Source organism: Rhineura floridana, chromosome 10 (assembly GCF_030035675.1).
Source record: "Rhineura floridana isolate rRhiFlo1 chromosome 10, rRhiFlo1.hap2, whole genome shotgun sequence".
Taxonomy (NCBI): Eukaryota; Metazoa; Chordata; class Lepidosauria; order Squamata; family Rhineuridae; genus Rhineura; species Rhineura floridana.
The window spans coordinates 87,894,490-87,921,757 of record NC_084489.1 but is presented as its reverse complement, the minus strand read 5'-3'; the positions used below and the strand labels follow the sequence as shown (position 1 = coordinate 87,921,757).

General features: G+C 46.7%; 3 protein-coding genes across 8 annotated transcripts in view; 2 read left to right on the top strand and 1 right to left on the bottom strand.

Annotated features, from left to right (window-relative positions):
- LOC133365114 (zinc finger protein 282-like) overlaps positions 1 to 8,296 on the top strand; it is a 36,640-nt gene extending 28,344 nt beyond the window's left edge. The window contains exons 8-9 of the mRNA XM_061586526.1: positions 2,363 to 2,479; positions 4,845 to 8,296. Coding sequence (XP_061442510.1) covers positions 2,363 to 2,479; positions 4,845 to 6,301 — 1,574 coding nt within the window. The 3' untranslated portion in view covers positions 6,302 to 8,296. The remainder of the gene's footprint in view (positions 1 to 2,362; positions 2,480 to 4,844) is intronic.
- On the top strand, positions 7,349 to 21,631 carry LOC133364835 (zinc finger protein 684-like). Its single transcript, XM_061585696.1, has 5 exons — positions 7,349 to 7,354; positions 9,929 to 10,177; positions 15,375 to 15,501; positions 15,980 to 16,087; positions 17,908 to 21,631. Exons 1-5 carry the CDS (start codon positions 7,349 to 7,351, stop codon positions 19,485 to 19,487), a joined length of 2,070 nt encoding a protein of 689 aa, XP_061441680.1. The 3' UTR covers positions 19,488 to 21,631.
- A 1,501-nt stretch (positions 21,632 to 23,132) lies between these two features.
- The window catches only part of LOC133365631 (uncharacterized), a 34,069-nt gene continuing 29,933 nt past the window's right edge, over positions 23,133 to 27,268 (bottom strand). For all 6 annotated transcript variants that reach the window (XM_061587879.1, XM_061587875.1, XM_061587874.1 and 3 more), the window contains one exon: positions 23,133 to 24,989. In XM_061587879.1, coding sequence (XP_061443863.1) covers positions 23,890 to 24,989 — 1,100 coding nt within the window. In that variant the 3' untranslated portion in view covers positions 23,133 to 23,889. The remainder of the gene's footprint in view (positions 24,990 to 27,268) is intronic.

The window sequence follows — 27,268 nt, the reverse complement described above, 5'->3', positions numbered from 1 at the left end:
TTTGGCCTAGTCTCCAGAGGGAAGATATTCCAGAGCAGCCTTCCTCAGCCTGGCGCAGTCCAAATGTTCTGGCCTGCAACTGCCATCAGCTCCAGCCATCACAACTCTCATTGGCAAAGACTATCCTGAGAGAAGGAAACAACTTACTAAGAGAGGATTTCTACAGGCTGTGACTGTGCTTCTTCGAAATTTGGAGGGTGATGTCAGGAAGGTACATCAGTTCAACAAGGGAGCATTCCGCTGTCGCTGCTGCTGTACAAATTCCATTTGCTTCAGTGGGACTACAGCAAGAGATGTGCATTAGTGTTCAGTGCAATGTGCGTCAAATCTGCAGCAGCAGGGATGTGTCTGAGGGCAACTCTTCCAAGCAAGGAGGGTGAAAAAGAGAAACTAACATAGAACATTTCTCCGCGGACAGTAGCTGAGGAAGTTTCCTGGATCCAACCCACCAACTCACAGCGCAAATAGGAGTTGATTTTAATGCTTGTTTATCAGCAACCTTTTTATTCCACCCCACCCAATAATACACTCATCTTGGGCTTAACCCCCCTTGATTCTGAAATGGTGACATTTCCCTCTTTTTCAGTACAGTTTTTGACACATGGGGTGTGACTCCTCACTTTAATTTCCCCTGACTCCATGACAAGGAGCACCATAAATTGGCTGGGAAGTGTTGCACAGGCCCCATTCATTTCAGTGGGGCTTGTGCTAAAGAACTTTCCAGTGGATTGGGTCCAAGGTAAATAAGTCTTGACATGTGAAGGCACATTCTACAGAAATACTTCCCACAAGAAAATTACAGATAAATTTGCAGTCACTTTAATTTTTGTTGTTATGTGCCTTCAAGTCAATTACGACTTATGGCGAGGTAAATATCTACTCTCCTTCTGGTTTCTGATCTCCAGATAAGCAGGTAGGGGAGGATTTACAAAAGCTTTTTCTTTTCTTTAAGGTGTATGTGTGGGCAGTATAGAGCAATTGTAGGCTAATGTCTGTGAAAGTATGTTGCAAAGCTGCTTTAGTTAGCCCCTGGGTTTCTCTATCCACTTGGACATTGGTTCTTGTATCAAGGGTATGGTTGATGGATTCTCAATCCTTCATGCTATGTTGAGTAGCTCAGCATTCCTGCAAAAAGTGTAAATGTACTGCCTTCAAGTCGAATCCGACTTATAGCGACCCTAGGGATAGGGTTTTCATGAGGCTGAGAGGCAGTGACTGGCCCAAGGTCACCCAGTGAGCTTCATGGCTATGTGGGGATTTGAACCCTGATCTCCCAGGTCGTTGTCCAGCACCTTAACCACTATACCACACTGGCTCTCAATAGCATTTCTGCAGAAGATCCATAAAATGGGAACAATATCAATTAAAAGTGTAAGAAGAGCCTGGCTTCTGGATTAGGCCAGAGGATCATCCAGTCCACCATCCTGCTCCCAGTGGCCAACCAGGAGCCCACAGGAAGCCCATAAGCATGCCTTGAGCACAAGAGCACTCTCCCCACCCGTGATTACCAGCAACTGATATTCAGAGGCAGACTGTCTTGATAGTGGAGGTAGAGCGTAGCCATTGTGGCTAGTAGCCATTTGTAGTCTTACCCTCTTTTGAAGTTATCCAAGTTGCTGGCAATCACTCTCTCTTCCGGGAGCAGATTCCATAGTTTTAAGTATGAACTGTGTGAAGAAGGACTTTCTTTTGTCTGTCCTGAATCTTCTATCCTGCAGCTTCATTGGCTGCCCCAAGTTTTAGGATTATGACAGAGGGAGAAAAACCTCCACACCATGCATAATTTTATATACTTCTATCATGTCTTTATTTATTTATTTATTTATTGCACTTGTATACCGCCCTATAGCCAAAGCTCTCTGGGCGGTTTACAGCAATCTTCTCTTGCCCTTTCTCTAAACTAAAAAGCTCCATCCCCTTGACCATTTTGGTTACCCTTTTCTAGCTCTATATTCTTTTTGAGCTGAGGTGAGGAGAGCTGCACATAGTATTCCAAGCGCATTGCATCACAGAGTTGCATGATGACATTGTGATAATAGCAGTTTTATTACCAATTCCCTGCCTAATGTTCCCAAGCATGGAATTAATTCTTTTCACAGCTGCTGCACACTGCATCAGTGTCTTCATCAAGCTATCTGCTATGACCCCAAGGTTTAATTCCTGGTCAATCACACAATTACAATTACCATTTTTAAGAAGGTGTTTGCCAGTCAAGGCGTTCTGCGGTGTTTGCAGAAATAAAGAGGTGCTTTGGTGTAGATCTGCTTGCTACTCCCACTCCTGCCTCTGCAAAAAAAGATTAACCGTCTGGGGAATAGGAATGACATTTGATGTTTTTCTGATGTCCTTTCCCCCTGAATAGACAATGCTGTTTCCAAGCTGCCATATAACCTGCCCTGGATGGACAGCCAAGAGGATCTGTGCGCAGTGAGTCAAGGAGTCCTCATGAAGCCTGAACTCTCTCTAGGATCCAGAAGAGGTCAGTGGTTAAAGAGGGCAGTTATAGTCACAGAGTACCATAGAAACACAGCAAGCTGCCTTATACTCAGTAGTGTAGTGACAAATTCAGAAGTGCACGGTCCCTTCATGATACTCACAGCCATGCCCCTCCCTCCCCCTTTTGCTGCTGGGTTGAGAATGAGGTCCTTGTTAATGCCTTCTCCCACAACAACAGACGTCCTTAGGAGCCAATAAGCACGAATGGGGGGGGGTGTTAGCTACTGAAAAGAGTCTTCTCAGTGAAGGAAAGGAGTGACTCACCTCCTTTCATTCTGATTTGCTCCAATCAGGAGGGAAAGGACAAGGAATCATGTGGACTCTTCTCAGTGGCTAACACACTCCCCTTTCATGCTGACTGGCTTGTAGGATGTTTGAAACATAAGGACCCTGCTGGGCAGGGGTGTAGTTGCTCGGGGTCTTGGGTGGGTCTTAGTCCCTTTACTTTTTTGGGAGCAGGGTCCCGTCAGGGTCCCTGTGTCTCCAGCATCCTACGAACCAATCAGCTTCTGATATGCTTCCTTGCCCTTTCCTGCGGATTGGAGCCAATCAGAGTGAAAGGAGGTGAGTAGCTAACACTCTTCTCTTTCATGCTTATTGGCTCCTAAGGGACATCTGCTGTAGTGGAAGAAGGTATTAGCAAGGATCTCATTCAAAACCCAGCAGAAAAACAAAGGGGGCGTGGCATGGCTGTGACCGACATGAAGGGACCCTGCTCTTCTGAATTTGCCACTATGCTACTGCTGCCGGGACCCTGCTCCCCAAAAAGGAAGGGGTCTAAGACCCCCTGAGACCCTGGACGACTACTGATACTGATACTGAGTCAGACCAACATTCCTCCTAGCTCAGTATTGTCTGTACCAGAGCTGGGCAACCTTTTTCAACCCGAGGGCCACATTCCCTTCTGGGCAATCTTCTGGGGGCCACTTCATGCCAGTAGCTGGGGCTGCCAGATGCAAAAGTGAGCAACAAATGTGAATTTTACCTTTGAACAGTAAGCTAGTTTCTGCACAGACTCCCACACAACTTTCTGCCCTCTTATCTAGGCAAGCAAAGAGGCACTGTCAGAGTTCAAGGTCACATTCGAGCCAGGAAAACAAAGAGGGCACAAAGGAGGTCTGACTCAGAAAAGGGTATGGCCTGGGGACAGTCCCAATGGCCAGACATAAAGTTGTTGCAGCCAATAATAGCCTTAGTCAAAGCAGACCCATTAAAATTGATCTGAGTTAGGCAGGTCCATTCACTTCAGTGGGTCTGCTGTGACCTGGGGCTAGCATTGGACACAACCCAGAGAGAAAGCACCACATCTGGTTCCCAGTCCTGAGGTTCCACATCCCTGGCAACAGCTCCCCAGGGTTTCAGACAGGGGATATCCCCAGCCCTGCTTGCAGATGCCGAGAACCAAACCTGGGACCTTTTGCATGCAACGGTCCTTCCCCTCTAGAAACGTAGGAAGCTGCCTCATATCAACTCAAGTCAGACCATTGGTCTATCTTTCTTTCTATGGTCAACCCTGACCGGAAGCAGCTTTCCAAGATTTCGGACGGGTCTCTCCCAGGGCTCCCTGGATGAATAGCTAGGGACTGAACCTGGAACCTTCTGCGTGCAAAGTCAATGCTTTGCCAGTGAGCTACAGCCCTTCCTCGCAGGGCTCCTACTGGGAGGAAGGGCGGGACAGAAATCTAATCAATCAATCAATCAATCAAGGAGTGCCTCCACAAGGAGTGTGGTGGCAACTAGATTTTGACAGGTCATATTTTGACAAAGCACCAGTGAAGGGAGTCTCTTGGAATCACTACATTCTGCAGATGGCCCCAGACTCACACATGTGTAACAGTGGCCTGACAGCCCCTTTTAAAAGAGGGGAAACTGCTTTCCATAGGAGTTCTTAAATCTTTCCCTACCTTCTGCTTGCCCCACTCCCAAATCCCCCCACCCTCACTCAGCAGCTTTCGTGCTGTGGGATTTCAAATCTGTGTTTGTCATCACAAATGTGCTGGCTGGGGCTTAGGGGCGTTGTAGTCCAAACCATCTGGAGGGCAGCAGGTTGGGGAAAGCTGACTTAGAATGATGGGCCGGGTTCCAAAATCACCGTTTGCTGGTGCTTGGGATGCACTGTACGTCACTGGTAGGCATCTAACCTTGCACGTAGAAAGTCTCAGGTACCTTTCCCAACATCTCCAGGTAGGACTTGAAAAAGCTTCTGCCTGGAGCGCTTGCAAGCCACAGCCAGTCAGAGTGGACAACATCTGAACTTGGATGGACTCAGTGGACTGACTCAGTATAAGGCTGATAGATTCCAGTGTTCCTTTCCTCATACACACAGCCTCTCCCTTTCTCTTTTGCAGGAAATGTTGGGGTTGTGATTAAGATAGAGGACAACCCCAACAAGAGCCACATGGAACTGGGACAAATCCTGACACCATGCCTGAGAGAATCCAAAGGCCAGCCCCAGTCAGAGATTCTGCAGAGTCCCTTGCAATCAGGAACGCCGGGGTCAGTGGAGTCAAATCCTATTATTTGGTGTGATGGAGAATCCCATGGGCCCTGCATGCCTCAGGATTGTAGCGAGGGTAGTCCTAACCCGATCATTGAACCACAACTGACTAGCCAGGAGAGACGTCACTGTGAGGAGAATGTTACGCTGATGGCCTTGCAGGAGCAGGACCTTCACCACTGCACTGACTGTGGAGAGGTCTTTCAGGAGTGGCAGGATTTGGCCACCCACCAGAGCACTCACAGCAGGGTTAAGCAGCACCAGTGCATCCACTGTGGCCAGTGCTTCTTGCACCGCTCCCGGCTGAACTACCACACCCGGATCCACACTGGAGAGCGGCCTTACAGCTGCAGCCATTGCAGGAAGAGTTTTAGCCGCAAGGAGCACTTGAGGAACCACCAGCGTTTGCACACCGGGGAGAAACCCTACTGCTGTGAGGAGTGTGGGAAAAGCTACAGTCGCAAGGAACACCTGCAATACCACTGCCGTACGCATTTTTGCAAGATGGGGGGCGTGGTTAAAGCAGAGGACAAGGATCTCAACAAGAGTGATGCAGACCTGGAACAAATCTTGAGCTCCTCTTCGAGAGATTCCAAAGAACAGTTGGGGACAAATACTCAGCCGGAAAACACACGAGGGGATTCTTTGCCGTGGGGGACACTAGAGCCTGAGCAATGGGTGCCCATCCGTCAATGTGATGGGGAGCCCCGTTGGGCCAGTGTAACTCCCAGGACCAGTAAGCATAGTATGAACGTGCTGGCTGAACAGCAACTGACTAGTCAGGAGAGGCCACTCTGTGAGGAGAATGACACCCTGAAGGTGGCTGAAGGTCAGCACCGCCATGCCTGTGATGATTGTGGAGAGGCCTTCCAGAAATGGCAAGACTTGGTAACCCACCGAAGCAGCCACGGCAGGATCAAACAGCACCAGTGCTCCCACTGTGGCCAGCGGTTCCTGCACCGTTCCCGGCTGAACTACCACAGCCGAATCCACACCGGAGAGCGCCCCTATGTTTGCAACATGTGTGGGAAGAATTATAGCCGCAAGGAACACCTGCAGAATCACCAGCGTCTGCACACAGGGGAGAAGCCATACCAGTGTGAAGAATGCGGCAAAAACTACAGCCGCAGGGAACATCTACAGTACCATCAGCGGCTGCACACTGGCGAGAGGCCCTTCCAGTGCCAGGCCTGCGGCAAGCGTTTCATCCGCAAGCAGAACTTGCTGAAGCATGAGCGTGTCCACACAGGAGAGAACCGCAAAGTGGGCAGGGCTCCTGCGATGAGGAGCCCTTCGTGGACTGCCTGAGAGCTTCCCAAGAGACACAGCCTCCTTTTCCATCCCCTTTCTCACAAAATGGCTGCAAAATGGTTTATTGAGCCACAGCTGAGGTCACAAAATGGCTGTCAGGACTGTCTCTGAAGGATACCTCCGAGACAAGGCCTCCCTTCAATCTCCTTTCTCACAAAATGGCTGCCATATGTCTACTGAGCCACAGCTGAGGTTACAAAATGGCCGTCACTCTCCCACTGAGCCACAGCTTGGGATAACAAAATAGCCATTGAATCACGGTGTGTAGCATTGTTGGTGGCTTACTTATTACTGGGATCTCTCCCGATTACCAGAGAGGTCGTTGAATTCTGTGTAATCTTACATGAATTAACATGTCTTCAGCAGTTTCAGTGTGATCTGCTACCACAAAATGCTGTGGGACTATTAACATCTTATTGTGTGCCCACAGTGGACTCAATCAACTCACATAATATACAATGTCACATAGCCACTAGATAATAATTGATAAAATACAGTTTGTTCAAACTGTGTGGACAAGGCCTCCAAAGCAAAAGGGTACCGCTGAGAGCTGTTAGGAGGACTCTGTTCCCCTCACACAGAGCTACAATTCCAAGAGTTCCCTGGGATGAGGGATTGATTGTTAGAATTGTAGCTCTGTGAGCAGGGCTGGCACCAGAGGGCAGCCAGGCCAGGTCCTGGCTGAGGGCCCCTACAGCCCAGAGGGGCCCCTGAAAGAACGCTCCTTAGGGTGGGAGGATAGGGTTCCTGTTCTGCAGCAGCATCGGGTCCAGACCCCTCCACAGATCATGGAAAGGAGCTCCTATGCAGCCCCCCAATACAGGCAGTGTGTGCTTCAATAAGCACGCCCACATGCCCCACCTACTTTCCCCATCCCTGAGAATGCTGTGCACACTACACATGCGTGCCTGCCATTAACTAAGATGGCGATGGGGGCTTCCCTAAGGGGCTGACACCCCTGTCACCATCTTGGTTGATATGAGGGACGTGTGCTATGCGCGCAAGTCATTCACATGACATGATACGAGATGAGGCAGGTGGGACATGCGGGTAGGGGCAGGTTGGTGCACAAGGGCCCAGCCATGCCTGGCGCCGGCCCTGTCTTTGAGGGGAATAGGGGTCTTGTAACAACTCTCAGCAGCCTTAACAAACTACAGTTGCCAGGATTCTTTAGGGGAAGCCATGACTATATAAAGTGATAGGAGTGTTTTAAACGTGTAGTGCAGATGAGGCCAGCTTGATTGATGACTCACCACGGGAACTAATGCAACCAGCTCCTACCAGTTCAGACCTTAAGCATGGCCAATGGTACTTGGGAATTTCAGTCACCACTGGAAGATCTAGCAGTAGATCTGAGCATCCTAGGACAAACTAGAGTAAAGATGGTGGAGTTCAGAGTAACCCCACTGTTCTCTGGGACAAAAATGGTTCAGTAGAGGATCCTTTTAACAAAACTTATTTCCCAGTAGAAGATAATATGGGTTCAACCCTCCTTTTCTTCTCAACATGAAGAAAGGAACAAGCAACGTGTGCAACCTTTCCATGGAAATCCCATCATGAATAGCATAGCACATTAACGCTGAAATTGGCACAGGATTAGACTACTGCTGCTTGAAAATATATGGGCACTAGGCAGGATAAAATGTTTTGTTACATGCTGTGCTGTGGAGCAATTAACTACCTTCTTTCTCAGAGAACTGCTGATTTGCATATGGATATTTAATAATGCAAATGTAGCTTTACTCATTCCCTGTGACTGAATCTGAGATTAACCTTGTTCAACTGGGGTGGGGGGGAGGCAGAAGAGATCCAACAGAAACACTACTACAGAAAAATAGGTGTGGATCATGACTTCAGACCCAGCCATTGGGGCCGCAGTACTCTGTTCCAATAACAATAAGTTTCAATGGAAGTTTTGAATGTGTTTGAATATAACATTTAAACCACATTAACAGCACAAATTCTCTTATGCATCTATTCAGAAGTAAGTCCCATTGAATTAAGTGGAACTAGCATGCAGCACAGCCTCTAATTCCCAAACTGTATCCCCTTCAGAGTACAACTAAAGGATTGCATTTTTGAATTATTCCTTTCAGCTGGGGGACAAAACAAATCCTCCCCACACCTGGAAAGCTAGCCAGCAGTGAATAGTTAGGACCTAATTCAAGTAACTATGGCTGTGGGCAAAAGTTCTCTAACGACCACTTTAGACAATGCTAATCTGATGTGAAGATATGTGTGTACTGTTGGTGTGCACTCAAAAGCATTATGTGTGTGTTTGTGTGTGTATGTGCACATGTGAGTGTGTGTCAATGGAGCAACACAGTTGCCTATGTTTTTGGACTCTCCTTGGGACATGGCTCTAAGGAAAAGGTCGTGGCTCAGTGGTAATGCATATAATTTGCAAATGAAAGGTCCCAGGTTTGATCCCCAAGTGGGATTGGGAAAAGACTCTTGCTTGACACCTGGGAGAGCTACTGCCTGTCCATGTAAATATCGAGCTACATGGACCAGTGGTCTGCCTTGGTACAAAGTAGCTTCTTTTGGTGGCTGTCATGGTGACCTCCTGCACTTCAAAACTTACCACTGCACCAATTTGCCTGGCTGGAACGTGCCTACGAATGCTGGTTATGCCTGATGGGAGGGCAGAGAGGGCAGTGTAAAGAAACTAGCTTAATGTACAAAGGTGCACTTCATATCCATTGCTCCATCCACTTTTGCCTCTGGCCCTGCCCACCACTGACATGCGGCCCCCAAGAAAGAAAATGTGGCCCTCAAGCTGAAAAAGGTTCCCCACCTCTGGGATATAGGATTGCAGCCACGGGCACGAGTGTGTATGTGTAAAGTAAATGCTCCAAACAAACAAGTAAACAAACTTAAAAGGTGGGAGCCAGCTAATTTCTCAGTGAACAAATGAGACTAGCGCCTGCAAATTTTGCCTCATCGTATCTCAGATTCTACAAATGCTAGAAAATTAGGCTGCAATCCAATACATGCCTACCGAGAGGTAAGCTTCACTGGGTTCAACGGGACCTACTCCCAGGTAAATTATAATTGGATTGCAGCCTTTTTTTTTTTTTAATGAAAGCTGGAAATTTGAGGATGGATGGGGGAGGGACTTCCCCTTTAACAACACACACACACACACACACACACACACAGAGCCATTGTGAGAGCCAGTGTGGCACAGTGGTTAGTGTCTGACTAAGGCCTGGGAGGCCCGGGTTCAAATCCCCACTGAGCTCTAAAGCTCGCTGGATGACCTTGGGCCACTCACAGCCTCTCAGCCTAACCTACCTCACTGGGTTGTTGTGAAGATAAAAGGGGGGGGGGAAGAACAACATACACCACCTTGCGCTCCTTGGAGGAAAGATGGGAGATAGCAGACTATGGTCTGGAGGCACATGAAGCCGGCACCCTGTTGAAGCTAAGCAGGTCTGGGTCTGGTCAGTGCCTGGATGGGAAATTGCCTGAGAACCATATGTATGCGACTTTGGGTTCCATGGTGAAAGAAAGATGGAGTATAAATATAACAAATAAATAAATGTAATAAGCAGCACAAACAAACAAGGGTTGCAGCCTGGTGTTTGGGTGGGCCGTTCTCCGCCTCCATCCTGACCCCAGAGAGTGAAGGGCAGGCAGCGAAGGCAAGGCAGCGAAAACGAGGCCTTTGGCGGCCACGAGGCCCAGGCAGGCTGCCCGGCCGACTTCTGCTTTTCTTCCCCTGCCCTGAGCGGTCGCAGCTTTCGATTTCTCTGCCTGCTGCAGCCGCCCTCAAAGGAGGGGCGCCCTCGAGCCAGGCCGGGACGGAGGTGCTATTTGCAGCCGAGGAGCGCGGCGAGGAGAGGCGCCATGGCTGCCGGAGGCAGCGAGGTAGGAAGGCTGAAAAGCAGGCAGCGGGTCCCGGGGCCGTAGTTGGGGCGGCGACCGCCCTGCAAAACTTTCCGCATCCGCAGCCACCTCGGGCTGTTGCGGCGTGGCTTGGCGTACCGCGGCGGGGTGGGGCAGTCCCGCGGCGGCCAGGAGGGCTGCTCCAGCGGCAGGCGACGAGCTTCCCGCTCAGTGCAAAAGGCCAAACCAGGCGCCCTACAAGGGAAGGTTGTTGCGCCCTTGCGGCAAAGCTCAGCAGCGGAGGAGCTGCGCGGCTTGCGGGCCAGCCTGCGCCAACCGTCCGTGTTGGCTTGCTGCAATTCCGCATCCCCCCCCCCCCTAGCAGGGCCCTCCTAGCTCCCTCCCGGCTCCTGACATGTCTACTTTGTAAAAAGAATGCTTGTGGGTAGGGTTACTAACGGTACTCTTTTAAGAGTACACGCACTCTTTTTGAGATGGTGCAACAGCATACTCTTACTTTTCACTTATCAAAGCGAAATCAATGCGGCGGCACGTTTGATTAAGAACAGCCGCCGCTCTGATCACATCACTCCAGTGCTAGAAGATCTGCACTGGTTACCAGTTGTTAAGCGGGCCCAATTCAAGGTGTTGGTGTTAACCGTTAAAGCCCTACACGGTTTCAGCCCAGTTTATCTGAAGGAGCGCCTCCAGCATCACCAAATATGCCACCTAACGAGATCAGCCTCCCAAGACCTTCTCTCGGTCCCGCCAGTTAAAACAGCTAGGCTGGTGCGGACCAGAGCGAGGGCATTCTCGGTTGTGGCCCCCACCCTCTGGAATTCCCTACCCTATGACATCCGCCATGCCTCCTCCCTGGCAGGTTTCCCCCGAGAATTGAAAACCTGGCTGTTTCGGCGGGCCTATGGGACTTTTGGGTAATCTCGTTTTATTCTGTAAAGATGTGGGTGGGTTTTGATTATGTAGAGTTGCTGTTCATTTGTATTTATAAGTTATTTTATTCTTTAAGTGAGGCGGCCTAGAAATAAAATTTTATTTTATTATTATTTGTACGTCGCCTAGAGTGGCCGTTCAATAAAATTTATTATTATTATTATAAATGTACTCTTTTTGAAATGACAAAATGATGGTAACCTACTTGTGGGGCCCGGATCAGGCCTCCGCTGGCTACCTACTCTCCTTTCCCCCTCCAAAAACCCCCCAACTATTTATTTTACTTCCTCTTGGGAGGCAAGCTCACAGTCTGCATTAGTGGGGAGGTGTTGCTGTTGACCAGTATGTAAGTGAGCATGGGTGCAGTTGAACACAAAATGTAGAACTGTTTGGGAAAATGTTTGTGCAGTTGGGAAACTGATAATGTGTGGCTGGAAAACTGGGGATTAGACTGCATTAAGTGTTATGCGTTATTAAGCACTTAAAATGACAGGCAATGTCAGGGACAGGATGTACACAAATTATTTCAAGGGTACTTTCAACAAACTGCCCAAACCATATTAAAACACCTTGTTTTTGGCCAAAACCTTCTTTTTGTCACCTTCATCTTCAGGCAGGTAACACTTCATTAAATTCCTCCTGGTTTTGCACCTGTTATTCACTGAACTAAGGCAGAATCATTAATGAGTTGTCACACTATAGTAGGTAAGGACTATTGATTCGAACGGAGAAACTGCCAGTGATACAGGATGCAAAACACACTTTGTGTTAATTTGGGTGTGTCTGACGGGGAATTAAATAAGACAACCTTGTGGCCAGAGATCTGTTGCATGTGCGTAGCATGTGCTTAATGTGTGGGCTCAGTTACGCCATCACAGTGGCTGCCCAAAACAGATTTTACAGAAGGTTAAAGTGATAGTAGCTGCGGCAGAATGTTATCTTCTAGTGAAATGCGCCGGCCCCAGACAAGTGACTTAGTACACAGACTGGGAAGCCATTCCAAGTCAGCAAATCTACGCTATGCATTTAAAGCACATCCAAACTACATTCGAATCACATGGCTATGTCCAAAGGATCTTGGAAACTGGTTTCCCCCCTCAAAGTTAAAATTCCCAGCAACAAACTGCAGTTCCGAGGATTCTTTGGGGGAAGTCACATGCTTTAAATGTGTGTTAGATGTCAACATAAGAAGAGGCAGCTCAATCAGTACAGTTGCCCATCTAGTCCAGCATCCTGTTTACATTGTGGTCGACCAAATGCATGTGAGAAGCCCACAAGCAGGACTTGAACTCGAGCACTCTCCTCTCCTGCCGTTTCCAGCAATTCGTATTAAGAAGCATACTGCCTCAGACTATTGATAGACTTACCCTCCATGAGTTTGTGTAATCCTCTTTTAAAGCCAGCCAAGTTGGTGATCATCACTCGTCTTGTGGGAGCGCATTCCATATTTGCTGCGCTGTGTGAAGAAGTATGTTCTTTTGTCTGTCCTGAATCTTCCAGCATTCATCTTCACTGGATGTCTATGAGTTCTAGTGTTATGAGGAGAGGGGAAAAACGTTTCTGTATCCACTTTCTCCATGCCATGCATAATTTTATTGTACAGCTACAAGCGTGACTGTATAGTATAGTATAGCCAGCATGGATTTTTCACATTCCGCAGTGTTAAATTGAAAATATTCCCTGTGCTATTCTGCTGCTTCCCATAAGCTCACTTCAAAACAAAATCTGACAAAACTTATAGTCCTGAACTCAGAAACACTTGCTTAACAACCCTCTTAAGTTTTCGTGGTGATACACATAACACTCAGAGAGAATCTAGAGTTCAAAGTGTAAAACGAGAAAAAAATCCAGATCTCTGTTGGACTTTTTTCAGTTAGTGGTCTCATAATTTGTTGAAATCAATGAAAAATCAGCCATGTTCACAGAGTACCTGTAATCCTCTTATTGACCTTGCCCCATACTCTGACCTTCATTTTCTGCAGTTTAAAAGTTTAAAAAATGCATGGCTGATTTTTAATTTAAGAAATTTAACATTGGAGTCTATGATAGCACAGACATGCTCAGTAAGAACCAACTGTCAGTGTTCTAAAAACCAAACTGCTGTTTGACTTGGCTAATCGGGGCCACACCCACGCCAGACATTGATTCCACTTTAAACAGTCATGGCTAAGTACAGTGAAATAAAAACAGGGACAACTTTATGCCAGGATAAGATCATGGTTTAAAGAGAGGGATTAATGTGTCAGTTTTTTATTTATTTTTAAAAGTATTATAGCGCCACATCATAGAATATCAAGGTGGTGTACACTGTTAAAAAACAACACTATTTTAGAAATTCATATAATCATTAAGGTAACTGGCTAATCAAAAATAAAAATTAAACAGCTGCAAAGCCTGTCGGCATAAAAAAGTCTTCAAGAGACGCCTGAAAGTCAAAAGAGGATGCCTGCTGATTCTCCGCCAGAAGCATGTTCCACAGCATGGGGCCAGCAATAATGTCCTGTCAGGCCTCTGTAATGTGGGGGATAACTAGCAGGGCTCCTCTGGATTATTTCAGCTATCACGCTGGAATGTAAGGCCTCAAGGCAGCCCTTAAAATATCCTTAGTATCAAATATGTAATGTTTAATAAATGACCAAATTTGTGGCATTTAATAAATGACCAGGTATATACAGGCAATGTTGGCCCTGTGGTGCCACCTCAGAGTCTCTGAAAAGTGGTGTCTGTTTGCAGCCCTGGAATGCAGTGATGCAATCAGAAAGTGAGCATGGCCTTGTGGGGCAAGCCCTAAATACAATAATTGATGCCACTGACATTGTGTGGATGCTTGTGGAGAACTTGGATGCATGAGCAGCACTGATCTCGTAATAAATAACCTTCCAGAAGCACCCAGTGTTTGCAAGGAAGCAATGTAGAATCTTTGCTGACTATGGGATTGAAATACTTGTTTGTATTTTAAACAGTTTAGCTTTACTGTTGAAACGTTTTGGCTACTTACAGATGATAACAAATTGATAAAAATTTGTTCTTTAGTTTTAGTCAGGGATTATTTCCCTTTCTCTTAGCAAGTGAATTTGCAGCTCAAAGATATATCTTGGCAGATCTGCAGACATCTGTTCCTGGCAATCAAATTGACTTTTCCCCTAGATAAGTTAAATAAGGGGTTTTTCTGGTGACTGATGTGATTCTGTCCGGCTAGAGAAAAATCTAGTGTGTTGAAATGGAAATGGACTGCCTTCAAGTTGATCCCGACTTATGGCAACCCTAGGAATAAGGATTTCATGGTAAGCGGTATTCAGAGGGGGTTTCCCATTGCCTCCCTCTGAGGCTAGTCCTCCCCAGCTGGCTAGGGCCTGCTCAGCTTACCACAGCTGCACAAGCCAGCCCCTTCCTTGTTCGCAACTGCCAGCTGGGGGGCAACTGGGCTCCTTGGGACTCTGCAGCTTGCCCACGGCTGCACAGGTGGCAGGGCACGGAACCCCTGAGCCACTCCCTGTGGGGGTGATCTTTAGCTGGCCCTTGACACCCAGGAGACACGAGCGGGGATTTGAACTCACAGACTCTGGACTCCCAGCCAGGCTGTCCCCACTGTGCTATACCAGCCTCTAGTGTGTTGAGACTATATATAAAATCTGGATATCTCCTAATGAAGCTCAGACTTAAACATGTAGGCCTAGATCCAAAATACTTCTTTAGACACATCTAAGAGTTTTAAAAGTGGTTTGCTACATGTTTTTGGGAAGGGGTGGGTGCTCTGTTTAAAGATTCAACAGACCAAATTCTCTTGAAGAGTAAGGAACTAACTGCTTAAAATAAGACAATGTTTAGGGTGTAGTTCATGCAGTCAGCGGGTAAGGCAATAAAGTTGATGTTGTAACACCTTCTGCTGAAAATGACTGGGTGAAATCTTCCCATCCAGTTTTTAAAAAACACCTGGAAGAGTTTTAGCCAGGCTGTTAACATGCAGAGATTTTTAAATGAGGAAGCATTCGATCATGTGATTCCTCGCGTGTATTTATGCCACTTAGTAGCTGTTTGTGTGAACTAGTCTCCAGTCCTGCTGAAATCAGTGGAATTTAAGTGCTCCTAAATCTCTTGTGAATTGCACTTACTGCTTAAATCAAGAAATATGTGTTGCTGTTGCTTATTTACCACATGGCTCAACAGGAATTGAACTTCCGCTTTCCATCATGGACAGGTTGCCTCAAAATCCATGTTTTTTGTGTGTTCTGATCTGTGAATGTTATGTTTCATCCAGCTGTTAAAATGGAAATGTTTCTCATTCCAGGCACCAGTGAGGTTTGAGGACGTTATTCTTTATTTTTCCAAGAAGGAATGGAAGACGTTAGAGAAGTGGCAGAAGGACCTGTATTGGGAAGTGTTAAGAGATAACTATGAAGCTTTGCTCATTGTAGGTAAGGCAAATCCAGCAGCTGAAAAAAAGACTGCCACAAATATTGTGACTTGCTTTCTGTAAATGAGAAACTGTAGGTCTGTCTTGCTGGAAAGTAGGTTCTTTTTCATACAATTCCTCTGGAAACAGTAGCTATTTCCTCCAGCAACCATCCTAAGGGAAGTTATTCCTAGAAATTTCTTTCACCTGATTTCCAGAAACCCATTGCTCATCTCCAGCCAAAATTAACTTATCTCTTTTCTGGTTTCAAAATCTCTGCTGAATAAGAGGGTTTGCAACGGGGGAGATGGCAGCATCAGCAAATGAAGCGGATCTTCAAAATTCTATATTTTTGAAAGAGGAACTGACAAAGTAGAGGGAGATGGCAAGCACGCAGAGACAAGAGCATGATCAAAATAGAAAAGTTTCTTCTTGTTTGTCAGAATTTTGTTTTGCTTTCCACACTGTTTTTCTGTGTCCCACTTTTTTCCTATGAGCAGGGCAACCAGTCACCAAAGCGGACGTTCTAGCATGGCTTGAGCAGTGTGAACGTCTGGACTTCAAAAGAACTCAGGAATCCAGAGACCCTGCTGAATTTTTTTGTGCAAGTGAGTGAGAGTAACAAGTAATTGGGGGGTGGGAAGGGCTGACACCCCAAATCTACGCAAATACAGGAGGCCTTGGTTGAGTATCATAATTGCTGAAAGAACAATTGCCAGCCACTTGCACGATTATAGAGCTGCTCATGTCATGTGATGGTAATGCCTAGTCCAGGTGTGGGGAACCTCTGGCCCTCCAGATGTTTATTTATTTATTTATTGCATTTGTATACTGCCCCATAGCCGAAGCTCTCTGGGCGGTTTACAACAATTAAAAACATTAAAAACAAATGTACAAATTTAAAAACACATTTTTAAAAAAGCTTGTGATGTACACCAACACTAGAGACAGGATGAACTTTAAACTAAGATTGTTGGTTAATTAAAGGGATGCTATGTACATAATGGAATACTGACACTTATATTCTGGTTTTAAAGGTGCTTGTTGACAGATTCTGACACTAACCTCTAAGTGGTTTTACCTCAGGCCAATTTCCCTAAACCTCCATCCCAGCCAAATACTCCCACAACCCAGTCCAACTACTGGGGACAGTCTGCCTCTGGTCCCCCAAGTTCCTCTGGTTGTACTTCGGGCTGCTTGGACAGTTTACAGCTCTCTTGTGTCATCTTCCTCTGGTAAGGCCTTTACAGGGCAGCCTCTCAGACCTACTCAGTTACAGGCTCCCTTCTTGATCTTTCCTAGACAAATATTAATAAGGTATTAATATCTAGGCCTGATGTTGATGAACTACAACTCCCAGCCAACATGGCCAGTGGTCAGGGATGACGGGAGTTGTAGTCCAACAACATCTGGACGGCCAGAGGTTCCCCCACCTCTGTTTGAACTGGTTGAACCATGTGGGACTTTGCTGTATTTTCCATCTGACGTCTTCCCTTCCACGATTCCATGCTGGCTTCGTGTCTTTGAGTTGTAGTCAACTATATTCTACTTACCCATTGAGATTCATGGCCCTAAATTAGCCATGCCCATTAATTAGGAACATAGGAGGCAACCTTATACTGAATAAGACCATTTTTCCATTTAGCTCCATATGGTCCACTCTGACAGACAGCAGCTCTCCAGGGTTTCAGGCAGGGAATTCTCCCAGTCCTATGTAGAGATGCTATTGGGGACTGTGCCTGGGACCTGAATGCAAAGCAGATGCTCTGTCACTGAGCTACCACCCTTCCCAATTTCAGTGGGTCTACTCTGGATCCAGTCGACTGAATTTCAGCATGTCTACTCTGAGTACACTTAATGTTTGTTTGTTTATTTATTATTTGATTTATATCCAGCCCTTCCTCCCAGCAGGAGCCCAGGGCAGCAAACAAGGCACTAAAAACACTTTAAAACATCATAAAAACAGACCTTAAAATACATTAAAACAAAACAACTTTAAAAACATCTTTAAAAAAGCTTTAAAAACATCTTAAATAAAAAGGGTTAAAAAAAAACATTGTTTAGGGGAAAAAAGGTTTTTTTAAAAAAAACATATTAAAAGGTCTTACCTTAAAAGGCTTGTTGAAAGAGGAAAGTCTTCAGTAGGCGCCGAAAAGATAACAGAGATGGCGCCTGCCTAATATTCAAGGAGAGGGAATTCCACAGGGTAGGAGCCGCCACACAAAAGGTCCGTTTCCTGTGTTGTGCAAAACGGACCTCCTGATAAGATGGTATCTGCAGGAGGCCCTCACCTGCACAGCGCAGTGATCGACTCGGCATATAAGGGGTAAGACAGTCTTTCAGGTATCCTGGTCCCATGTTGGTTACTGCCCTTTCGCCTGTTCCTTTTTCAATCAGAAATAATTTCAGGTTATCTCTTTTACTCCAGCACATGACCCATTCTCAAAGATTTCTTGGAAAGAATACACGGAAAAGGTGGGACTTCTCGAGATGGTACGTGGCACGGCTAAGGAAGACACGGCCCAAAGTGGCAATACGGGGGAAACTGCTAAGCATCTGCCGATATCAGTAACACCGCAAGGGAACCCTATGAAAGATGAGCCTCTTCCACACACTGAATACGAAAAGAAGGAGCCGCACAAGGATGAGAAACCCTATAAATGTTACCAGTGTGGGCTGCTGTTTAGATTAGAAGTGAATCTGGAGGTGCATTACAGGTACTGCCACAAGGAGCGGCTGCTGAAGTGCAAGTTAAATTCCACACCTGAGATTGATGCGAAGGAAAAGCTTGAGCAGTCCACCTTGGGAAGCAGCCATGATGGCTCACGGAGTTCACATTCTCCCTTGCAAACCTCCTCTGCTCAGCATGCTTGCTCAGAGTGTGGGAAGTGTTTTACCTTTAAGTTCAGCCTCCACAAGCATAAGCGAAAGCACAGGGCCGGGAAACACAGAGGCATGGCAAAGCACGGCGGAAGCGTGGGCTCCGTGGGTAGCTTTGGTGGCCCTACCATGGCTCGTGTGACAAAGAAGCTGCACAAATGCCAGGACTGTGGAAAGAGGTTTGTTTACAAGTGGCAGCTGACGACTCACCTGAAAAGCCACGCGGAGGGAAAACGCTACCTGTGTCATCACTGCGGGGAAAACTTTGCATGCAAAAGTAGCTTGCTGAAGCACTGCCAGATGCACGCGGGAGAAAGGACACATGAAAATGGCACGCTGCACCAGAAGGACGCTGCCCTGGCCCCAAATCAGAGAATGCACAGAGAAAAGCAGCTCTATCCGTGTGGCCAATGTGGCAAGAGGTTTTCAAAGCGCTACCTGCTTGATCATCAGGCATTCCATGAAGGACGGAGGTATAGGTGCTTTCTGTGCGGGAAGATATCCAACTTCAGGAGTGTGGCTATTTCACATTGCAGTAGCCACTTTGAAAGGGGGGGTTCCTCTACACGTGCCGCATGTGAGGAGAAGGGGAAATCCAAGCTCCTCTCCTGGATGATAGACACAATTTATATTGCTCCAGGGACACAGCAGCGCAATCAGGACAGAACATGCCAGCTTAGCACAGATGTTCAGCCAAAGTGCCTGGACGCAAAGCATGGAAAGAGGACCCCTTCTACGAATCACCTTCCCTTCAAACAGCATGTCCACTCGGGAGAGCAGCAGAGGGTAGCCCAGGCAGAGCATGAAAAGGACCATAGTCAGAAACCGAAGCTTAAAGCATGCCGGAATAGTTTGCCAAAGCCTTTCAGGTGCAGAGAGTGCGGCAAAGACTACGCCCGCTGGGGTAGCTTGATGACACACCGCAGGAGGCACATGGGGGACCTCCCTTTCCAGTGTGCTGAATGCGGCAGGGGCTTTGTCCACAGAAATCACCTCAATATACACTGGAAAACCCATGCTAAAGAGAGTGGGGCAAGCTCTGGAGCAGGGATGGCCAACACAGTGCCCTCCAGAGGCTGCTGGACTACACCTTCCACCATCATCCCTGACCTGATGGGAGTCCAGTAACATCTGGGGGGCACCATGTTGGCTACCCTTGCTCTGGGGAAAGGAGCAGCGCCTGCTGGCACGATATCATGCAGGAAAGAGAGGGTGGATAGATGAAGAGTGCCCACAGCAAGGCTTGGTGATTCCATGGGAACAGGCTCCAGACACTTCCATAACTAGGCATGCCTTTCCTCTCAATACTGGAACAGTGCCTCCAGAGGCCCTTGAGTGAATAGCAGGATGCCTCCTCAGACCATGCTGCAATGAATGAGTTGGAAAAAGGAGTGAGTGGGACTCATCTCACATCCACACCACACATTTAAAGCACATGGCTTTCCCCAAAGAAGTGTGGGAGCTGTAGTTTATCCCTCGCAGAGCTACAATTCCCTTGACAAACTACAATTCTTTGGGGGAAGCCATGTGTATTAAATGTGCTTTGAAAGTGAAAGTGACCCTAGTCTGCCCAGTCCTTCACCTGGGTCCTCCTCTTTTCCTGGCGTACAAACCTCTTAGGTCACCCCCTCTCCAAGCCCCTATCAATATTGTTACAGAGCAGGGCAGCCATAGATCTGTGCCACTAGTGGTTGATTTCTCAATGCACAGCATTGGCGTAACTCATGCCCTGATCACCGATGATGAACTCTGTGAATACTAAATTTTATTTCTTATATTGTATTTTATTCTATGAAATTTAAATTATAATACCATGAACTGAACTGGACTGCCTTCAAGTCAATCCCGACTTACGGCGACCCTATGAATGGGGTTTTCATGGTAAGCGGTATTCAGAGGGGGTTTACCATTGCCTCCCTCTGAGGCTGAGAGACAGTGACTGGCCCAAAATATAATACCATACAAGCGGGATGTCATACAAATAAAAATTGTATGACATCTAGCACAGTACATTACACTCAGTTACTGTGCTCTGCAGATGAGGGCTTCCAGCAGATCTCTTCCACATAACATATGAAGTGGATCTTTACTGCTGTGGCACCTAACTTTTGGCATTGAAAATGAAAAATGAAATGGACTGCCTTCAAGTCGATTCCGACTTATGGCAACCCTGTGAACAGGGTTTTCATGGTAAGCGGTATTCGGAGGGGGTTTACCGTTGCCTTCCTCTGAGGCTGAGAGGCAGTGACTGGCCCAAGGTCACCCAGGGAGCTTCATGGCTGTGTGAGGATTCGAACCCTGGTCACCCAGGTCGTAGTCCAACACCTTAACCACTACACCACACTGGCTTTTGGTATTCCCTCCCCTTAAATATTAGACAGGCGCCGTCTCTGTTTTTTCAGCACCTACTGAAGACCTTCCTCTTTCAACAAGCCTTTTAAAGGAGAGGCCTTATCCCAATCTGCAGCTGGATTTTAAAAAAATTTTTTTAAAGATGCTTTGTTTTTAAGATGTTCCTAAAGAAGTTTTGTTTTCAAGATGTTTTTAGACATTTTGTTTTTAAGTTGTTTTTTAAAGATATTCTTTAGTGTTTTATCACTTTTTGTTTACCACCCTGGGCTCCCTTTTGGAGGAAGGGCAGGATATAAATTTAATAAATAAATATTAAATAAATTGCAATTGCTACAACAGGTAGAAGAATAAGTTGTCTGCCAAGACTCTCAGCAATTTTCAAGAAGTCCGTGGAGGAAAAAGGTTTGGGAACCACTGGTTTAAAAGACCTACTGATACTGAATGGCTGCTTTAAGATTTAAATTGCATTACAGATGGGTGTTCAAGGTCCAAGCTATGTGTTTTCATCCAGAGGTTCAGGGAGCAAAACAGCCATTGGAAATCTTCCTGGTGCAGATAGGAAAGCTTTGCAGAATGCCTGTTTTAAATACTTGAAGTCTGTACATTGGTTGGAGAAGGTGGTTTTGAAATTGTTAAAATAAGTAAATAAAATTAAATGGAAGGACAGTGAGAAAGCTGTTGCTATGAGACCAACAAATGTCTTTTGTTTATGATCAGTCATGTGAAATAACAGGAAGGAGCGGGAGACTTAACGTGCAAGATGACTCTTAAACATGAACTTTTAATGGGTTAAATCCCAAGCTTAAATTTGTTGTATTTAAGTCCCATCAAAATAAATGAGACTTGCAATTATGACTAATTTATCACATCACTTTTCAGTGGGACAAAGTTCAGCAAAGCTTGTCTGGATCCAAGCCAGTGTTTATATTACCTAAAATTAAAATACTGTAGTGCTTTTTTGCTGGTGAAACATTTGTTTCAGGGGGTGCCTGTTGCACAATATATGCTGGTTTTAACTTGAAAAAATCTCAAATCCTCATCAATGCTATCATTACAACAGGGTCTTCATCCTGTTTTCATACTGGCTTTTGGAAAATAGTGTGCTGGTATTAATTTCCCACTTGCTCAGCTACAGGGCTAGATCAGTGTTGGTCACAGTAAAGCCAGGATAGGGAACTTGTGGCCCTCTAGATGTTGTTGACTACAGTTCCCACCATCTTTGAACACTGGCCATGCTGGCTGGGGGCTGATGGGAGTTGGAGTCCAATCACATCTGGAGGACCACAGGTTCCTCATCCTACTCTGTAAGCCAGGGGTCACCAACCTTTCTGAACCAGAGAGTACATTTCAAATTTTGAGCGAGTGCTGGAGGCACCAGTCACAAAATGGCTGCCATGGTATAACACAAAATTAATCATTTCCCCATGATTGTATTTCCAAACTAGAAAAGGCTTGTCCTGTTGAATTTCTGCCTACCAGACAGCTCCTAAAGGCACAAGCACCCTGGTTTTCCCCAATGCTAACCCTAAACCAAAGCCTAGGCTGCCATCCTCTACCCAGTTACCTGGAAATAAGCCTCAATGAAACACAAAGTATTTGCAGAAAATAACATCTAGGGCGGCACTATATGAGCTCAGGCAAACCCAGAAGAGGAAAATACATCCTGGCTGCTAAGGAAAAGCAGCAAACTAAGGAGATTCCAAGGGCTAGAGAAAAAAAATGCAGGAAGTGCACTAAAAGGGGAAAATACCACCTCTCTAGGACCCCCATGATTTCTGTTGCCTGGTGTCCAAACAACTCACATTATCAACCACAGCTCTGACTTCACTCATTGGTTAATAACACTGACGGGCAGGAGTGGTCAGACTAGCTCATTTCACATAAATTGTTGAGAAGGGTACCTGCATATTTTGCTCCATAATCTTTCTAGGAGGACTAGAGGCTTTTTTTTATAAATGAAAGCTCAAATTCTGGGCTATCCACTGGAGGTGCTACTGAAGGCTTTTGCGGGCACTTGGACGCCCACGGGCAACAGGTTGGCTACCCACAGACCAAATGAAGGATGATGTAGAAATCCCTATGCAAATTTGTGTAACAGCTGTACTAGCTAGGGATGATTGCAGTCCACAATATCTGGAGGGCACCATGTTGGCAAAGACTGGTGTTGAGTATCTCAAGGTGAGGCATCCTGCAGACTGCTATAACCCAACCCCACACTCTTGTATCAGCATTAATCCTGGTGAGACAGAAAGGCTCCCCAGGGACAGAAGTGTTACATGCTCTTCCCCAAAAGGAAACTCTTTGTTCCAAGTGAGAAATAATCAGTTTAAGGGATTTATTGTGACGAGGACCTCCAGCATCAATAAAAAATGTGGCTGCTGAAAGCCTTTTCCCCATAACTAAACTCCACACACTGGTTGGTTTTGGTATTTTTTAAAAAAAGTTTTATGTATATATATGCAAATTGGTGCATTACATGAGTTGCAGAAAATGCTTGAACCACAGCAACTAAGAATCTGCAATTCCCACTGACCCACAAAGTACCGATCCTACTCACACTAACACCTTTCGCACTTCTCCACATATCCTCGCTGTTATATGGGCACTTAGATGCAAGTGTGTCCTCCTGCCCTTGCCTACGGCCGTCATCGTATTCAGTTGTGAGCTAGCTGCACGTTGGATGCACACCCAGGCAGCGCAAACCTGTACAGCATAGTGACACCGGCTGGTGGGATCCGAGCTGCCTGCTGTCCATCTACATTGGGTAGTCCTATTCCTGCCCGGCAACATTTCATTCTTTATACAAGCAGGTAACATTGCAGAACAAGCTGCTTCTGCAACAGCGTGGGTTGCAAAAGTACAATTCACACCAATCGTTCTACTGCATTCACACCACCAGCATATTCATTCACTTTCTTGTAGGATCAAGTATTCACACACCATCAGTCATGCTTCTTTTTCACACCCACACCAATACCCAAACACCCTTTTCTTACGCAGTGTGCAATAAGCTTTATATATATATATATACATATATATATTTTCCACGTAGACACATGTACACACTTTCTCTTCTCCGTCCACATGGAGGAAATTCTGGAGCTCTGTACACACATACGTGCCCCCCCCATACACACACTGTCTATCGGATTTGGATTTAGCAACTGCCACTGTGCCCCTAGCTGTTGGCCACAAACAACCGTCTGTGTTTAGATGTGGAGCCACGAGGCCGGCCCCTACCCCGACGGGAGATGCCGTGAGGGCTTCGAGAAGCCACAGCTGCTTCTCCCCGGCCAACACTAACTGGGGGTGATCCAGAGAGGCCCCCTTCGGCTTTAAGAGGAAAGAACAGACAGGTGGGCTCAGGAGAAGTCTCTGAAGGCGGAACCTCAGATTTCGGAGGAGAGGTGGCAGGCGCTGCTGACACGGTGCCTTGAGCGACCGTTTGGGAAGCACTCTCCTGCCGGGCCGTAGCCCTCTCTTGCCGGGCCGTAGCCCTCTCTTGCCTCAAATACCGCAGCTCATCACGGATGTCGGTGAGGACACTGAGCAGACGGAACTGGAGCTCCCGGTCCCGCGCCCGCTCATCCCGTTGCTGGGCTCTCTCCTCTTGCCACATGGCTAACTCCTGGTGATAGAGCTGGTCCCACTGATTCTCCATGTCCATCAGGTGATGGACATTAGTCCTCCAAGTGTCTCTGCTCCCCTCCCGCAGGCGGGAGCACCCCATTCCCCGCGGCAAGGGCTGCGAAGTGGGAGTTTGGTCCTCGTGGGGTGACGCAGAGGAAGGTAGTGACTCCTCGGTGAGGGCCCCGACGTGAAGGGGCGACCTGGACTGCTCCTCCTCCTCTTGCTTCTCCCATGCAGGGCCCAAGAGCACCCGAGGCAAGGATCCCATCTCTGCGCTCTGGTTGGCAGCCTCTTCCTCCTCTGGCTGCGAGGGGTCGAGGACCCGACCCAGCGCTGGGGTGTCAGAGGCCCCCTCGTGGCCCCAGTCAGAGTGGGCATCCGCATGACTGAGGGCATCCTCGGGCAAGGACGCAGCCGACCCTTGAGAGTTGCACCTCCGGATGTGCATATTTGCCTGCCGACTGGATACCTTCACGTCTTCCTCGGCCGACAGCTGCGACTCTAGACCAGGCTGCGAGCCCATCCCACCATCAATCTCCTGGGCGTCCCGTTCCTCTTCCTCAGATGCATAGGAAACAAGCGACTCGTTTCTTAGTGGGGGAGAAATGGTTGACATCTCTGGAGTCCGCAGCTCTGGTCCCGACTCGGCTAGAACAGGAAAGAAAAGAACACGGTCAATGCAGGTAATTCAGGCCTAACCAGCCGCAGACTCCATCAAGTCCATCATTAAGCCGTTCTCCAAGTGCCTCCCTTCTCCCACTTCACAGGTTCCTTTGAAGGTCAAACCTCTTTGCCACAATATATTTGTGATGGTGGCCACTGACTGAGGGCCTATTTGCACTATACCTTTAAACCACTAATGTATCGCTTTAAACAGTCATGGCCTCCCCCAAAGAATCCTGGGAGCTGTTGTTTGTTAAAGATGCTGAGAGTTGTTAGGAGACCCCCCTATTCCCCTCACAGAGCTACAATTCCCAGAGTGGTTTAACAAACAATCCCTCTTCCCATGGAACTCTGGGAATTGCAGCCCTGTGAGGGGAATAGGGGTTTCCTAACTACTCTCTGCACCATTGCAATACAGCTTCCAGGATCCTTTGGGGGAAGCCATGACTGTTTAAAGTGGTATACTACTACTTTACATGTATGGTACAAATGGGACCGGAGATGGAGTTAAAGAGGACTGGGCACATTCATGGAGGATAAAGCTATCAGTGGCTACCAGGACATTCAGGTTCCGTATTATGCAAGTAACTCCTGGCTGCTGAAGGCTACTGCACCTGCGTCTGGACTTCCCAAAGGCATTTCATCGGCTGCTGTATGAAACAACATGCTGGACTAGATGGGCCTTTGGTCTGATCCAACAGCTTATGTTCTTTTGTTGTTATGTGCCTTCAAGTCGATTACGACTTATGGAGACCCTATGAATGAGCGACCTCCAATAGCATCTGTCGTGAACCACCCTGTTCAGATCTTGCAAGTTCAGGTCTGTGGCTTCCTTTATGGAATCAATCCATCTCTTGTTTGGCCTTCCTCTTTTTCTACTCCCTTCTGTTTTTCCCAGCGTTATGGGCTTTTCTAGTTTCATCATTTTAGCTTCTAGTGACAGTTCTGGTTTAATTTGTTCTAACACCCAATTATTGGTCTTTTTCGCAGTCCATGGTATGCTCAAAGCTCTCCTCCAACACATTTCAAATAAGTTGATTTTTCTCTTATCTGCTTTTTTCACTGTCCAACTTTCACATCCATACATAGAGATCGGGAATACCATGGCCTGAATGATCCTGACTTTGGTGTTCAGTGATACATCTTTGCATTTGAGGACCTTCTCTAGTTCTCTCACAGCTGCCCTCCCCAGTCCTAGCCTTCTTCTGATTTCTTGACTATTGTCTCCATTTTGGTTAATGACTGTGCCGAGGTATTGATAATCCTTAAACAAGGTCAACATCCTTAAAATGAATGAAATACAATAAAGTATTATGTACACAGGCTTTGGGCCTCGCTATCTAAAGGGCTACCCGTCTCATTGTGCACCTGTCTGGTGAGGTCTGCAGAAGAGGCCCTTCTGGGGATCCTCTCAGAGCCACGTTCTCGGAAGACAGACGTTTGAGGGGCTGTCTCCTGTATCGCTCCCAGATTGTGGACTACACTCCCCTTGAAGGTACAAATGGTACCCACGCTTTCTGCTTTGAGAAAAGGTGTCAAGAGACACATCTTTTAAATTTGGCCTTTTAAATTGCTTTTAGTAATAATGCTGTTTGTGTTTTCATGTTGTTGGTGTTTTTATTGTTCTTGATCTGTGGTACACCGTGTTGGTGGTTTTCAGAAAGACGGCATTTAAATATTTAAAACAAAATGCTCCATGAAGGATACAAAACTGTACACAATTTTTGCAATTTTATTTTATTGTACAGTAGCTATCTAAATCCTATGCAAAGCTTTGGAAGCCTAATCCCTCTGAAATCAACAGGATGATGCACACCAAACTCTGCACAGGATAGAGCTGATAGTCTCTCCTTAACACTGAAGATACAGAAACAAGGGTGCAACTGAAGAAGATTGGACCAAATGACAGCCAGTAGATAACATGGCAATTGGGGCCTTGGACCCTCACTATAAGTCAGTTAGGCCCGTGATGGACGGCAATAGACAAACCACATGATCCTAACCTCTGTTTGAAAGCTTCACACATGATCAGCTCCCCTCAAGCAGATACAAGAATTACTACTGGAAAAAAATTAAAGAATGACTCCCAAACAACTACCGATGGGTGACAAAAAAATTGTGAAAAAGTTATTTATTTATTTATTTTTATCTTTATTTTCATTTTGATTTTTTAATTTTAATTTTAAGCTAATTTTAGGGGTGGGGGGCCTGCCTGATCGGCAGACGGGGAGGGGACATGTGTAAGCCGGAGGGGAATAATGTGG

What these genes read in the sequence shown, in the direction of transcription:
- LOC133364835 (XM_061585696.1), top strand. An exon ending in TGAAGCTTTGCTCATTGTAG is followed by an intron (nt 15,502 to 15,979) that starts GTAAGGCAAATC and finishes TCCTATGAGCAG; the next exon opens with GGCAACCAGTCACCAAAGCG. An exon ending in TGCTGAATTTTTTTGTGCAA is followed by an intron (nt 16,088 to 17,907) that starts GTGAGTGAGAGT and finishes CTTTTACTCCAG; the next exon opens with CACATGACCCATTCTCAAAG.